This window comes from Mirounga angustirostris, unplaced genomic scaffold (assembly GCF_029215605.1).
Source record: "Mirounga angustirostris isolate CCGP_5_RB_7025 unplaced genomic scaffold, mMirAng1.0.hap1 SCAF_4, whole genome shotgun sequence".
Classification (NCBI taxonomy): Eukaryota; Metazoa; Chordata; class Mammalia; order Carnivora; family Phocidae; genus Mirounga; species Mirounga angustirostris.
Genome location: NW_026991712.1, coordinates 44695016 through 44708407, shown reverse-complemented (window position 1 = coordinate 44708407; position 13392 = coordinate 44695016). Strand labels below are relative to the sequence as shown.

Sequence of the window (13392 nt, the reverse complement as noted above, 5' to 3'; positions counted from 1 at the left end):
CTTATTTCTAGCAAAATATGAGAAACCTCATGAATACACTTACTCTACTAACTTTCATCTAAGCTTCATCCTTTTTTCCTATGTACTTCCCCTTTCAAGATGATTTCTTTTCCCTCTTGTTTTAAACAATTCTCCTGTATATCTTTTATAAGCTAAATTAAATCCTTTCTGAAATATACTAAGCTATAAGTAACATCAATAAATAAAACTGAGGCGTAAATATGCCTTTATTTTTTTTGTTGTGGTGGTTATTGTTGTTTTCATAAATGTCTGGGTTAAGAACTATTTGCCCTTTTTTCCCCCCGTCTTGTATGCTAAGCCTAAATTTGTCAGCTCAAACAAAGGGGTAAGAAATCACTGGATAAAAAGAAGACTCTATATTTTTAGAAGCACTACTGACAAATACATGGACTATTCTGTTCTATTATAACTCTACCAATTATAGTTGAATGATTTACTAAGATGCACAGAAATATAAAGTATCAAAAATAGTGAAAATCTTATGAGACCTACTAATAATGGCAAATTCTAATTGCTCAAACATAATATAAAGGGGGAGAAAGATATTTCAAACGGATTATTCATTTTCAGGAAACTAGAAAAACATAAAATATACTTAAATTTATGCTAAAAAAATCTGAGAATGCAGTGTATGTTAGAATCTTAAAGTACCTTAAGGTAATTATAAACATATAATGCATAAAAAGTTTAATGTGATTAACATACTACATTAATAAAAATAAACCAACTTTAATAAAAACTCTAAACCTAGATTCAGGTTCTTTAAAAAAAAAAAAAATATATATATATATATAAAATGTGTGTGTATATATATAACTTTGTAGAAAAAAAGTAAAAAAAAAACATTCCCTGAATGTCAAAAATATTACAAAATTTTTCTTAAAGCAAGCCATTTAATTGATAAGCCTTAATTATAGTTCAATATAAATATTCCTGGGCTTACTCTGTTTACTGAACTTGTACTACATAAGCACAGCAAAAATCAACTCTGGCTTTATTTATCATAGTATTTTTAATACAACATAGTACCTTAAAAATTGAGAATAATGCTAACAACTACATTTCTAATATGGTATCATATATTTAATAACAAATTAATTAAAACTAACAAGTTGAGGGATCAATAAGATGTTGGCTATCTCAGTGTTACATGCTCAGTAAACTATGGTCCTAGTTATGAGCATAGTTCACAGAGCCAACTGCCCTGGTTCATATCATGGTTCTACCCCTTGCAGCTGTGACTTTAGACAAATTACCCTCCACTGGCGTGCTGATAAACTGGCTCTTGGAGATCAGAGGTAAGAATCTTGATTTGGAGCACCTGCCATTTTCCATGGTATAAACACTCCTGCAACGATCAGTTTCAAGATTGCTGGGGCGCCTGGGTGGCTCAGTTGGTTAAGCGACTGCCTTCGGCTCAGGTCATGATCCTGGAGTCCCGGGATCGAGTCCCGCATCGGGCTCCCTGCTCGGCAGGGAGTCTGCTTCTCCCTCTGACCCTCCTCCCTCTCATGCTCTCTGTCTCTCATTCTCTCTCTCTCAAGTAAATAAATAAAATCTTTAAAAAAAAAAAGATTGCTGATGTCACTGAACACAAGAGCTGGGAAGAGATGTATATACAACTGGCTGGAGATAATAGAAGTGCATACCTCCTAGCCCTTTAGCTGGAGATAATAAAAGTGCATACCTCCTAGCCCTTTGGTAGGGATTAAATGAGCTTAAATATATGGCATATAAAGATCTCAATAACAGTTATTATCAGCATCTTACTAAATCATCAAAAATTATGGTGATTTTATATCTTGGTAAATCTCAGGAAGGACATGTAGCACAACCAAAGAAATGAATTTTTTTAACTCTTCCTGTTGCAACTTAAAGGAACTGAATAAATATGCCTACAGAGCAGGATTTTTCTCTCTTATCAACCTTTTATATGTAATTGTATGTACCCTAAACTATAGTACAATTTGCATGGCAACAGCAATCAATTATGCAAATCTTACTTAAATTTGTAATGGAATACTTCAGGTGCTTTTTATAAAGCAATACCTTCTAAAAAAAAATATTTTGTTCTACATAAAACTGTACTGGAAAAAATTACTTTACATTGCCAGTATAATACTCTTAAAAATACCAACTGGAGAGTTTAATAATTAGAAGATAAAGTAAGATAAAAACCCAACTCTACCAATTCTCACTAAATTTATCTTCAGAAACATAGTATTAACAACACTTCATAAAAACTCAAAATAATGATTTTGAAAATCACTGCAAAAAAGAACCTTATTTTTGTCATTCCCTTTTTTGTTTGTTTTAAGAGAATTTTCAGTATCAATTCAGTTTTATAAAAAAGTTCAATTCAGTTTTATAAACTTCCATACATCCACACAATTAAAATGTAAATGTCAAAATATGAAGTATAATCGAAAGAACAAGATATAAAAAGGAAAAAAATCCTCCTAAATTCCTAAAATCCTCCTATCCTAAATTATTTTCAATGAAATCTGTTAGGTTTAAATCAGTAATGCCATAGAAAAAGACAATTAAAAAAAAAAAAAAGACAACCCTTGGCCTTAAACTCACCTGTAAACAAAAAACAAAATATCCACTAACACTCTGTTCTGCAATGACATCTTCCATTGTCCGCAGGGTGGTACCCAAGTAAGAATTCAGAAGCTGGGTAGGAAGCAGTCCAACCGAAGATGCCATCAGATAGTTGGGTAAGGAGAGATCAGTAATCTAGAAGAGCAGATTAAAGGAATTGATTCATTATCAAGTAAAATTTCAATTTTACATAGAACTGTGTGTACAAGTCTTCTTAGTGGTTTTTCCTTGGGAGTAGAGGGAACTGAAACACTTTACAAAGCTTTCCAATTTTTAAAAATGATTATGAAGCGAATACATGCACAATGTAGATTTAGAATGAAATAAGAGTGTAAAGAAAAATTTTAATATTCTATGATTCTACCATTGAAAGATAACATTTGTGACTATCTTTTTTCTTCGATGTAAATAAAATGTGCACACACAGATCACTTTGTAAAAACAGTTTCTTAAGTCTTCCTCATGTCATTAAATAATCTTCATAAGCATTACTTCAGTGGCAGTGTGCTTACTGGGCTTTGAAGCCAGATAACCCCATAATGGCATGCCAGCGCTGAGAATTCAATGAACTACTTTGTCTCTGAGCATCAGTTTTTTCATCTGTAAAATGAGAATAACAACCGACCTTACATGATTGTTGTTAGGATCAGAAATATTTGTACAATATGTAGCAAATGAACAGCACATGACTGATACTCAAAAAAGGTAGACATTATTATTATTATGCAATTGTACTACCATGTGTGGATGTAGCTCAATTTAACTATTCTTCCACTATGGAATATTTAAATTGCTTACGGGTTTCTTTGTGTATATGTGATTATTTATTTATATTTTTGCTATTATAAATAAAAAAAAAACTGATGAAAACCATTGTATATTAACCTGTGTAGGGGTTAAATATTCCAACAAAACTGATACCCTGGTATTCATGTCCTTATGTGATCTTTTCCCCTAGAATGTGATTTGGACCTGGTGCCTACTCCTAGCAAACAGACTCCAACAGAAGTGAGGAGATGTTACCTTCAATATCAGGTTACAAAAAGAACAGAACTCCATCTCTCCCTACAGCAGGCAAGCCATGTTGTTGAAAGTAGCTCTATGGAGAGGGTCATGTGGCAAGGAATTCATGTCTTCAGCCTACAGCTTGCAAAGACCCGAGGCCAAATGAGTGAGCCTGGAGGCAGATTCTTCCCCAGTCAAGCCTTAACTATATAGTCTGGCCACCACTTGATTGCAGGGTTGTGAGAGAACCTGAGTCAGAGGCACCAGTCTATGCTGCACAGAAATTCCCATCCCACAGAAACTGTGAGATAATAAATGCTTATTTTTAAGTCACTCAGTTTTGGAGTGTTACACAGGAAGAAATGACTAATACAATATGTATCTCCATTATTTTAGGATAGATCACTAGGAGCAGAATCATTGGATCCAATAGTAAAGCCTGTTTTCCCAAAAAGTTCACACTGATTTATGTATCAATAAATAATACATGAGTGTGTCTATTTCACCATACTCTTACCAACTTTAGGTATTAAATTTTAATCTTTCCTAGTCCAATGGAGTAAAGATGATATTTCATGATTGTTTGTCCTATATATTTTAATTTATATTGATAGTAGTTTTAAATGTACATTTTCCTATTTGCATTTCTTTATGGCTTTCCTTGTTCATATTTGCCCATTTTTATTGGAATGTTAATTTTTTTTCTTATTTATTCACAAGAGCTCTTTATATAGTAAGGGCAACCTTTGTCTATTACATTTGGCAAATATTGTCCTCTGAAGTGTCCCTTATCTTTCACGTTTTGACATACAAATGTTTCAAAATTTTTACATAATCAAACATTATCAATCTTTTCCTCTGATTTTCCTTTTCTTTTTTCTTTAGCTTTAGGTCTTTTTATTCTTTTTTTTTTTTTAACCTATATTTCTTTTCTATTTTCCTTTTTAACATTTACCACTTATTCCTTCTGGAATTTAATTAAAGGTGAGGATATGAGCCTTATTTCTCCCCTTCCCCAGTAGCCAATTTTCCTAGCACTACTTATTAATCAATAACTTCTATGATTTGTGATGTTTACTTTGTTACAAATGAAGTAATTATATATCAAGGGTCTATTTGGGGCTCTAATACTGTCCACTGACATCTTAAATCTTGTATTGAAACCAAATTGTTGCAAAGACTATCAGTTGATATCTGACAAAGAATTCCCTATCCTGCAAACCCTTTCATTACTCTTCTTTATAAAACTACCATAACTATTCATACCTATTCATTTTACAAAGAAGTTTTAGGATCATTTTATATTGGGACTAAATTAAATTTATAAATTAATCTGGACAGAACTGAAATCCCCACAATATTCAATATTCTTATCCAGAAATGTTTCTATAATTACTCAAAATCTTTACATCTCTTATTAAAGTTTGATGGTTTTATTTATGTTATATATTTATTCATGTACCTTTAAGCATTTGTGTTTTTGTTGTTGCTAGCACTGTTAATTTTGAGAACAACTTTTCTATATCCACATCTAGGTTTACTAGTATGTAAGAAAGTTACTGGCTACTTTACCAAACTTTTTTTTTGCTAATGTTAAGATCTGGTACTTTAAAAGCGTACTCTAACTACAATCTAATCTAATAATCATGTAAGTCATATTTTCAATAAAACTACATTCATCTCTATTCACAGATGATTAACTGGAGATTCACCACTGCTGGTCTGGAAAGAATACTACAGTGACTGGTTAACAATTTAACTAAACATTACTGACTCCAGGCTGCCCATGCAAGATGTTCTGGTAGGTGCCTGCAAGAAAGAGAAAATTAGATACAACTCCTACCATAAAGGATTTACACACTGACAAAGACACATCAACGTCAAAAATAGACAGTAAAGGGTTCTTGAGAAGGACTGTGTGTAGAGCATTAAAGAGTAACCAGGGATTAATATTAGCTGCAGGAATAGGGGCCAAAGGGCAACCACGTGGGAAAAAAAGGCATTTGAAATGGACTGTTAAAGCTAAATATGGGTTTGGCAAGCAGAGAGAGGTGGGATGAGGAAGCTAAAGTGTTCCAAGAAGAGACTGAACAAGGACAATGTGGCACAGAATGTACAGGATGTATATGTGAAGTTGGCAGTGGAGTTTGGATTGTTTACAGAGCACATGCAAGGGAATCCTATACAGGACAAGTACTTAGAGTGATACTTGTTAGGGGCCTGGGCAGAAAAGGGAAATGAGTCTGTACCCAGTAGAAAAGCAGTGGAGAGTCTAGTAAAGGAATGAGATGAATGAGAGGGAGAAAGGCTCCTCTGTCAGTTTCGGGTACTTACAGCAACAGAGACAGTCAAATGTATAAAATGAGTACATACGACAAAAAATGAATCATAAAAATTATTATATTGCAGTTAATAATATACATGACAGGTTTTGAAAGTTGTCTTTAAATATTTCAGTTCCGAAATGTCAGAATGCAAAGCTTCAGTCCATAGTCTTTAAATGTAATGAAGTTTCTCCAAGTAAAACATAAAATTGACATTCAGATGTGAAATCAGTAATATCCAAATGATCGATGTTAAGAACAGATCTCATAAATGTGAAATAACTCTACAACTCAACTCTTTAACAAGACCTTTGTCCAGGGCAGAAATCAAATATCACCAAACCTTTTTATGACAAAACCTCATCCTAGGGAAAAAGCAAGTGTTATTGTTTATATATATGTCCTTTCTGAAAAGCTGTATATCAAAAGAAAGTAAAAAGCTAATTTTGGCTCATTGTGCTAAACACTTTCGCTGGAGTGTCAAATAATTTACCCAGTACAGCAACACAATCACATACACACACATTTTTCAGCTATTACTAACTTTATTAAGATAAACAGGTTCCAAATTATTCCAATACAGCACTTCTAATATGCTAAGATCCTATTCAGAATCTGCATCTAGCTCCATTCTTTGAAAAACATAATAAATTTAGAATACGTGTTCCCACAAAGACCTATCCAAGCTTCTCTCCCCAATAAGTTCTCACCCACCAACTTCTTAAAAATCTGTCTGCTTGTCCTACTTGCCAGAAAGACATTAAATGTGAGCCTAGAATATTCTCATTGGAGTTCCTGCCTACAACATCCTGGGATCTTGGCTCAAGCTGGTTTTCCTACTCCAAAGAACTAGAAATCTCAACCTAGGACGTCATTGTTGTCCTGTTGCTCAGTCTTGTGATCATAAATACTCGAGTAAGAGTTTCAGGGACGGTGAGTGTTGACTGCCATCCTCCCATGCTTTTTAATATTCTAGAAGCACTGTAGAGGCATATACATTCTTATTCCCAGAGGTACTGTTCTTTCCTTGGAGATGGAGTTCATTTCTCTGGGCCAGTATGGGTCAATGCAAAACATGACCTTATACCAAATAGATCCTGAAAACAAAGAGCCCACCTGAGGGGGGGGGGGGGGGGAGAAGAAGGTAAAAATAAGAAATGCTTAACTGAAGAGCAAGAGTTGACTTATCTTTGAGGCTGACAGTAAGAGAGCCTCTACCTTCAGAAGGATCACTCAGATGCTCCCGGAACCTGGGGCCTGCTGTCCTCTCAGGCACACACAAAATACAGCTCCCCAGGCAAACCCTCCACTTCCTCAGTTTCCAGCTATTTATACAATGGCTTTACTGACTTTAATTTAATCCACTAAGAAACTACATAATTTTCACACAGAGTATCTTGACATAGATCTAATGAAGACTATAAAGGGGATCTATCTGTGTTCAGAAGAACTCAAATTTTATCCACAGTTCTGTGAATCTAATATTAGTTTCAGCAAATTATACTTTCCTGAATTTTCTTGGTTTATACAATAAGGATGCTGTTTTATTGACAAAGTTGCAATTCAGGTAAATTCCAATTAAAAACATATTTAATAATATTATATAGAAAAAAAAATCACGAATCCCCAAAATAATTTTTAAGAAAGGTATGGCCAAAGGAAATAAAAATGAGTACAGTTTGATCTTTTCATCTAATTACTATTTATTGATAAACTGTGTGTTTTATTTTGTGTGTGTGTGTATATCTATATCCTCAAAATACTATCAAAATATTTGAGGAGATATATATCCTCAAAATACTATCGATATTTTAGAAACAGTTGCAAATGGCAATTGACCCTTGAACACCATGGGTTTGAACCATGCAGGTCCACTTATACATGGACTTCTTCTAGTAAAGACAGTACACTCCTGTAAATGTATTTCTCTTATGATTTTAATGTCATTTTCTTTTCTTTAGCTTACTTTATTGTAAGAAAACAGTAGGTAATATGTTATTTGTATATAATAACATACAAAATAGCTGTGAATCGACTCCTTACGCTATCAGTAAGGCTTCTGGTCAACACTAGGCTATCAGTAGTTAAGTTTTTGAGGAGTAGATTTTTGACTGAGCAGGGGCAGGTGGGGGGTCGGTACCCCAACCCCTCATTGTTCTGAGGGTCAACTGTAGTTTTCACTTCCAGAAATATAAAAATTTCAAAACCAGTATAAGAAAAAACATTAACTAACTGCCCACTCCCCCTTCCTTTCCCTTCCCTCCCCCAAATTCCTCTTCCCGTGTCCCCAATCTCAGTTTCCTTAGCTAGACACCTCAGAAGTCAGTCACACAGTTCATTCCTCCCTCATTCCCACGTCTACTCATCTGTCTTGTCAATTCCACTTTCTAAATACCTAAAAAACCTACCTACTGTCTGTTCTATTCCTATTCAATCTCTCCTCTCTAGTCTGGACACAGAGAGGAGACCCACCCGCACTCACCTCCTATACTAAATCCTGCAGAAATCTTTTAAAAATCTAGACCTAATCCTGCTTTAACTCTTTCCTATAGCCATCAGAATATGGTTCAGGTTCACTTCCACAGGCAATGTGCTTCACGACCCAGACTCTGATTATCTCATGCTTCATGTCACATTATGTTCTAGGCACATCAAAATTCTTTTGTTCTTAGAATACTCCTTGCTCTCTTTTCCTTCTGGGCCTTTACACAATGTTCCTTCCCTCTGGCAAGGAAACTCACATCCTTCCTCCCACTCTTCTTACTTGGGCGAAAGTCCTAAACTGTCTTTCATTACTCAGTCATGGACGTCTCTAACAAACCTTCCCTGAGCTCCCTGGTCTGCATTAGGAACAGCTTTCAAATTCTCTGACGGGACACTAGACGGTCCCCATCCCCTTCACACTGGAGAGTTAACTAAAAATTTCACCATCTGTTTGCCCTTCACCTCTTCCCCAGACTAGAAATTCTGTAAAGGAAAGGACCTGTCTTGTTCTTCATTGTATCTCTGGTCTTGAGCACATGCCTACTATATACTAGGGGCTAAATACATGTTCATTGGATGTTGACGATATCAACATCAAAATTGTTTATAAATGTGGAGACCTATAATAATTGCCAGTTTATAAACAGGTGAGGACACAAAGTCCACTTGTAATCAGTTGCTCAGACAGAACACTTCCCCCCACCCCAGAAGAAAATAGTGTTATAAATGGAAATTATCAGCAAAATTTATGCCATACTGTACCTAGAATGTTATTTCTCCACTAGACTGCAAGCACTCTAAGGGATTTGGGATGAACTTTGCCTTGTTCACGGCTATAACTCTAGCATCTAGAACAGCAGTGGGCACAGATTAGGTACCTACCAGTTACTTATTAAGTGAATACTGAATGAATACTAAAAGCATTTCCAGTAATCTCTGAGGTCAACCTAATGTCAAGGTTGAGACCCTCTGGTTAAGCAGCAACTGTAAAAGTAATCGGAAAAGTCTTGCTACTGGAAAGAAAAGACAAGGCAGAGGCTCAGAGACACCCACTCCAACAGCTTGTACAGGCTTCTACAGACAAAGACGGTTAGGTCAGTAAGTCTACCTACAAAGCAGAGGCCATCTTCATATATACAGACCTTTTTGTTAGTTCAATGCACCTAAATTAGGAACTGCTTTTAATGGTTAATATTTTAGGGGTCACTGATCCATTTGAGAATCTGATTCACACACACACACACACACACACACACTAAACCTTTTCCCCAGAAAAAAAAATACACACACTTTACTGCATATATTTTCTGGAACATAAATTAAAAAGATCTTATTTGTAGAGTTGAAAAACTATAGGCTTATTATTTTTACTCACCCAACAAAAATTTATCAAATGCCTTCTATACATAAGACCCAGCTGTCAGCAGGGATAAAGACACAAAGAGAGAAAACCATAGTTGACTGTGTCCATTTTAAGTCATTCTGTACCATTCTTAATAATCAAAATGTTCATTACATCCAGTAAAAGGTCACAAGAATCATTAATAACATTTACTCACAATGTTATATAAGGAAAGCACAAGCATTCATTAATGCAGACTACAAAAATAAACACTAAAACGTTAATGATTGTTTTCTTCTTTGTACTTAACTATACTTTTCAATTTTTACAATGAACACTGCTGAAACTGTTGAAATAAGTTTTAATAAAACCCATCTGCTTTTAAAGACTTTTTTTTTAATCTAGATAAGGGACAATAAGACATACTGTATATATTACTAAGATACAATAGGCTAGAGATACTGAAATGTGAATTTTAAGCCCACAGATGAGGCTTTAAAAACCACAGAAACTAATGAGATAACTGAAGGGGCACAAAGAGGGGTAAACAGTTTCAAAGAAGTAATGGCCAGTTGGACTCAGTGTTACTGTGAGGCCTATGGGTATGGGTTGAGGTGGCATCACATTTGTTAACTTGGCCATCATATCTGATCCTTCAGAGATAGACTCCAAGGTCCTTCAAAACACACACTGATCTCTGTCTTCCTATTCCATCCAAGCTGTACCCAGTAGACCTTAATAGTGAGAAGAAAGGATCATTAGATACCCTGGTACAGTGACAAGTATCATGATCCATTACCTATATCTGCATCTATGGTTATATCTGTAATACAGAATAAGAATTTAGGATGAGAAAACATTTTCATAAAACTTACTATCACCAAACTGTTAAAATAAAGGGGGACGTTAAATTGTTGCTCAGAACATCTGCCTTCTTAACAGCAAACTATGAGACTTTTTCTAACCTCTCCCCTTACAAATAAGAAGATTGGGGGCCAGGTCATTAAATGACTTCCCCAAAGTCACACGGGAGCTGAGACAGAACTATAGGTCCCCAAAGAGTCCGTGAGGCTAAGACTTTACCATAATTGTGATCTTACAATCACTAGCCTGTCAAAAACTTTCATTGTAAAATAAATTTCAGTTCAACTGTGAACTAAATTACTAAAACTTTTCTTTTTCTTGATTATTCAGTGCAAACCTGAGGAAAATTCATTAGTTATATTTGCTTTAAGTTCGTCTTTAATCTTTTGCTGTCATTTAGTTACTATACCAGTTTCACAGTTCCCTGCCCCTCCCAAAACCAACAGAAAATGTTTCTGTTGCTGTTTTTAACCTATTATGGGCTCATAAAAATAACAAAAGTAATTAACAGTTTGCTAACACATAATTCTTTTTTTTTTTTTTTTAAAGATTTTATTTATTTATTTGACAGAGAGAGACACAGCGAGAGAGGGAACACAAGCAGGGGGAGTGGGAGAGGGAGAAGCAGGCTTCCCGCAGAGCAGGGAGCCTGATGCGGGGCTCGATCCCAGGAAACTGGGATCATGACCTGAGCCGAAGGCAGACGCTTAACGACTGAGCCACGCAGGCACCCCTGCTAACACATAATTCTTTAAAATGGTTCCACTGAGAAGTGAGCCAGGGTGATGGGGTCAGGTCTTGCACTTTTAAATTTACTCATTTCTATTTTGTTTGCATTCTACTCACAGTATCCACATATTTATTGCTTTTGTTTTCAAAAAGACAATTTTGTTAAATACAAAGGTAAGTAAGATACACAGGAGAGCTTAGGGGCCTCTTCCTACAGTTGCAGGGGTTCAGGCTTAATTGCTATTTTATTAGAGTCACTGCTGAAGTTGTAATGCAAACTTTTTCTATAAAGTGCCGGGCAAGAAATACTTTAGGCTTTGCAGGCGTTGGGGTCTCTGCTGCAACTCTGCCAGTTTAGCTTAAAATGAGCTATAACCAGTATAAACATGAATGAGGATGGCTGTACTCCAATAACACTATTTACAGCCACTGAAATTTGAATTTCATGTAACTCTCATGTGCACAAAATATTATTCTTCTTTTGACATTTTTTCCAATCATTTAAAAATGAAAAACAAAACAAAACTTTTGGTTTGTGTGCCATACAAAATCAGATGGTGGACCCAACCAGGGACCACAGTTTGTTGACCCCTGCTCTGAAGTCCTGGGATAATGTCTAATTCAACTATATAGAATCTTGCCCAGAGCCTGACGCATGGGAGGTCCTCCTTAACATGTATTCAATGCACCACAGGGCAAGTGCTCTGCAACTGGAACCAGGAAATCTCTGAGAAATTCAGCTCTTCTTGGACCAAGAATAGAACCCTGGGTAAGTTCATGACTCTACTATTTACTAATTACTTTGCCACTTTGTGCCTCAGTTGCCTTAGTGGTAAGATGAAGCTTAGGGTTGATAGGATGTGTGCAAGAACAGTGCCTGGCACTTAGTAAGTGTAATACAAATATTTGTTAAGTTACAAAAGAAAAAAAAAAATCTCTGAGTTTTGATGTTCTCCCTTTGGAATGCAGAGGATGGAGAGAAGGAAGTGGTAAATAATGAGCAAATTATATATCTTACCACATCATGTAGCAGGTATCACTAAACACATTTTACAACAGAAAATATGGCTCCGAAGAGTAACTGTAACCAGCTCAAGAAGCCACAGTAAATGTCAGGACCAAGTCTGATTTCAAGTGACACCTGTCCTCTATAGAACTCTGCCTCTTAGTCATGGATAGCTCCTCAAAGACCTGCTGTGATGATTACAGGGTATCATATATGTCAATATGCTCTGCAAACTGCAAAGTGCTATATAACACATGAATAAGAGAATCTTTCATGCTATGCTTCAAGCTTTTATTTTAGGCCTCAAAGATTAAATGATGATAGAAACAAAATTTCCCATGGGGAATTATTTAAGAAAAGGAACCTACCAGATCTTTGACTTTTTAAGTTTTTCCATGACCAAAGTAAAAAAAGACAGAATGATTTTTAGGATCTCCCCTCTGGAAGCTGCAAGTACCATTATGGATTCTGTTACCCATACCAACCATCACATAATACTTTTTGGATTAAAATTGACATTTCACAGAAGGTAACTTTAAACTACAGAAAGTCCAGATGTCTCCAAAGGGGCATCTTAGAGCAGACCTTATGAGACTACTCTAATGCTAAATACAGGATGGGATGTTATTCTTGTGAATGTTTTTGGTTTCCAACTTTACAGACAAGTTTCTTCTAGGAAAAGGAAAGGAAAAAGGAAAACCTGAAGTTTCAAAGCTACAGACAAGATTTGCTGTTTGAATCAGAAATATCATGTCTACCTCCTAGAATGCTGAGGATCAAAGAAGTTAACACATCAAAGAGCATTTAGTAATTGAGGAATGGCAAGACGGTACAGAGGTATGTATGCTGTGAGGGTTTGGAATTTATCCAGAGGGGACTAGAAAACCCATTTGAGAGTTTCCTGCAGGGGAGTAACAAGATCAGATTTGCATTTTAGAAAGATCTTTCTGGAGAGAGAAAAAAACTGGAAATCCTTGGCTCAGAGGCAAGGAGACCAGGTGGGAGGCTGAGAT

The 13392-nt window shown here is 35.6% G+C and overlaps 1 protein-coding gene across 6 annotated transcripts in view; it reads right to left on the bottom strand.

The window, feature by feature from the left end:
* The window catches only part of TMEM64 (transmembrane protein 64), a 75743-nt gene that overhangs the window by 56521 nt on the left and 5830 nt on the right, over window positions 1–13392 (bottom strand). For all 6 annotated transcript variants that reach the window (XR_010410606.1, XR_010410607.1, XR_010410608.1 and 3 more), the window contains exon 2: window positions 2605–2760. Coding sequence is in view for 3 of the 6 variants with exons in the window: in XM_054512542.2 (XP_054368517.1) it covers window positions 2605–2760 (156 nt within the window). In the remaining 3 variants the exon portion in view is untranslated. The remainder of the gene's footprint in view (window positions 1–2604; window positions 2761–13392) is intronic.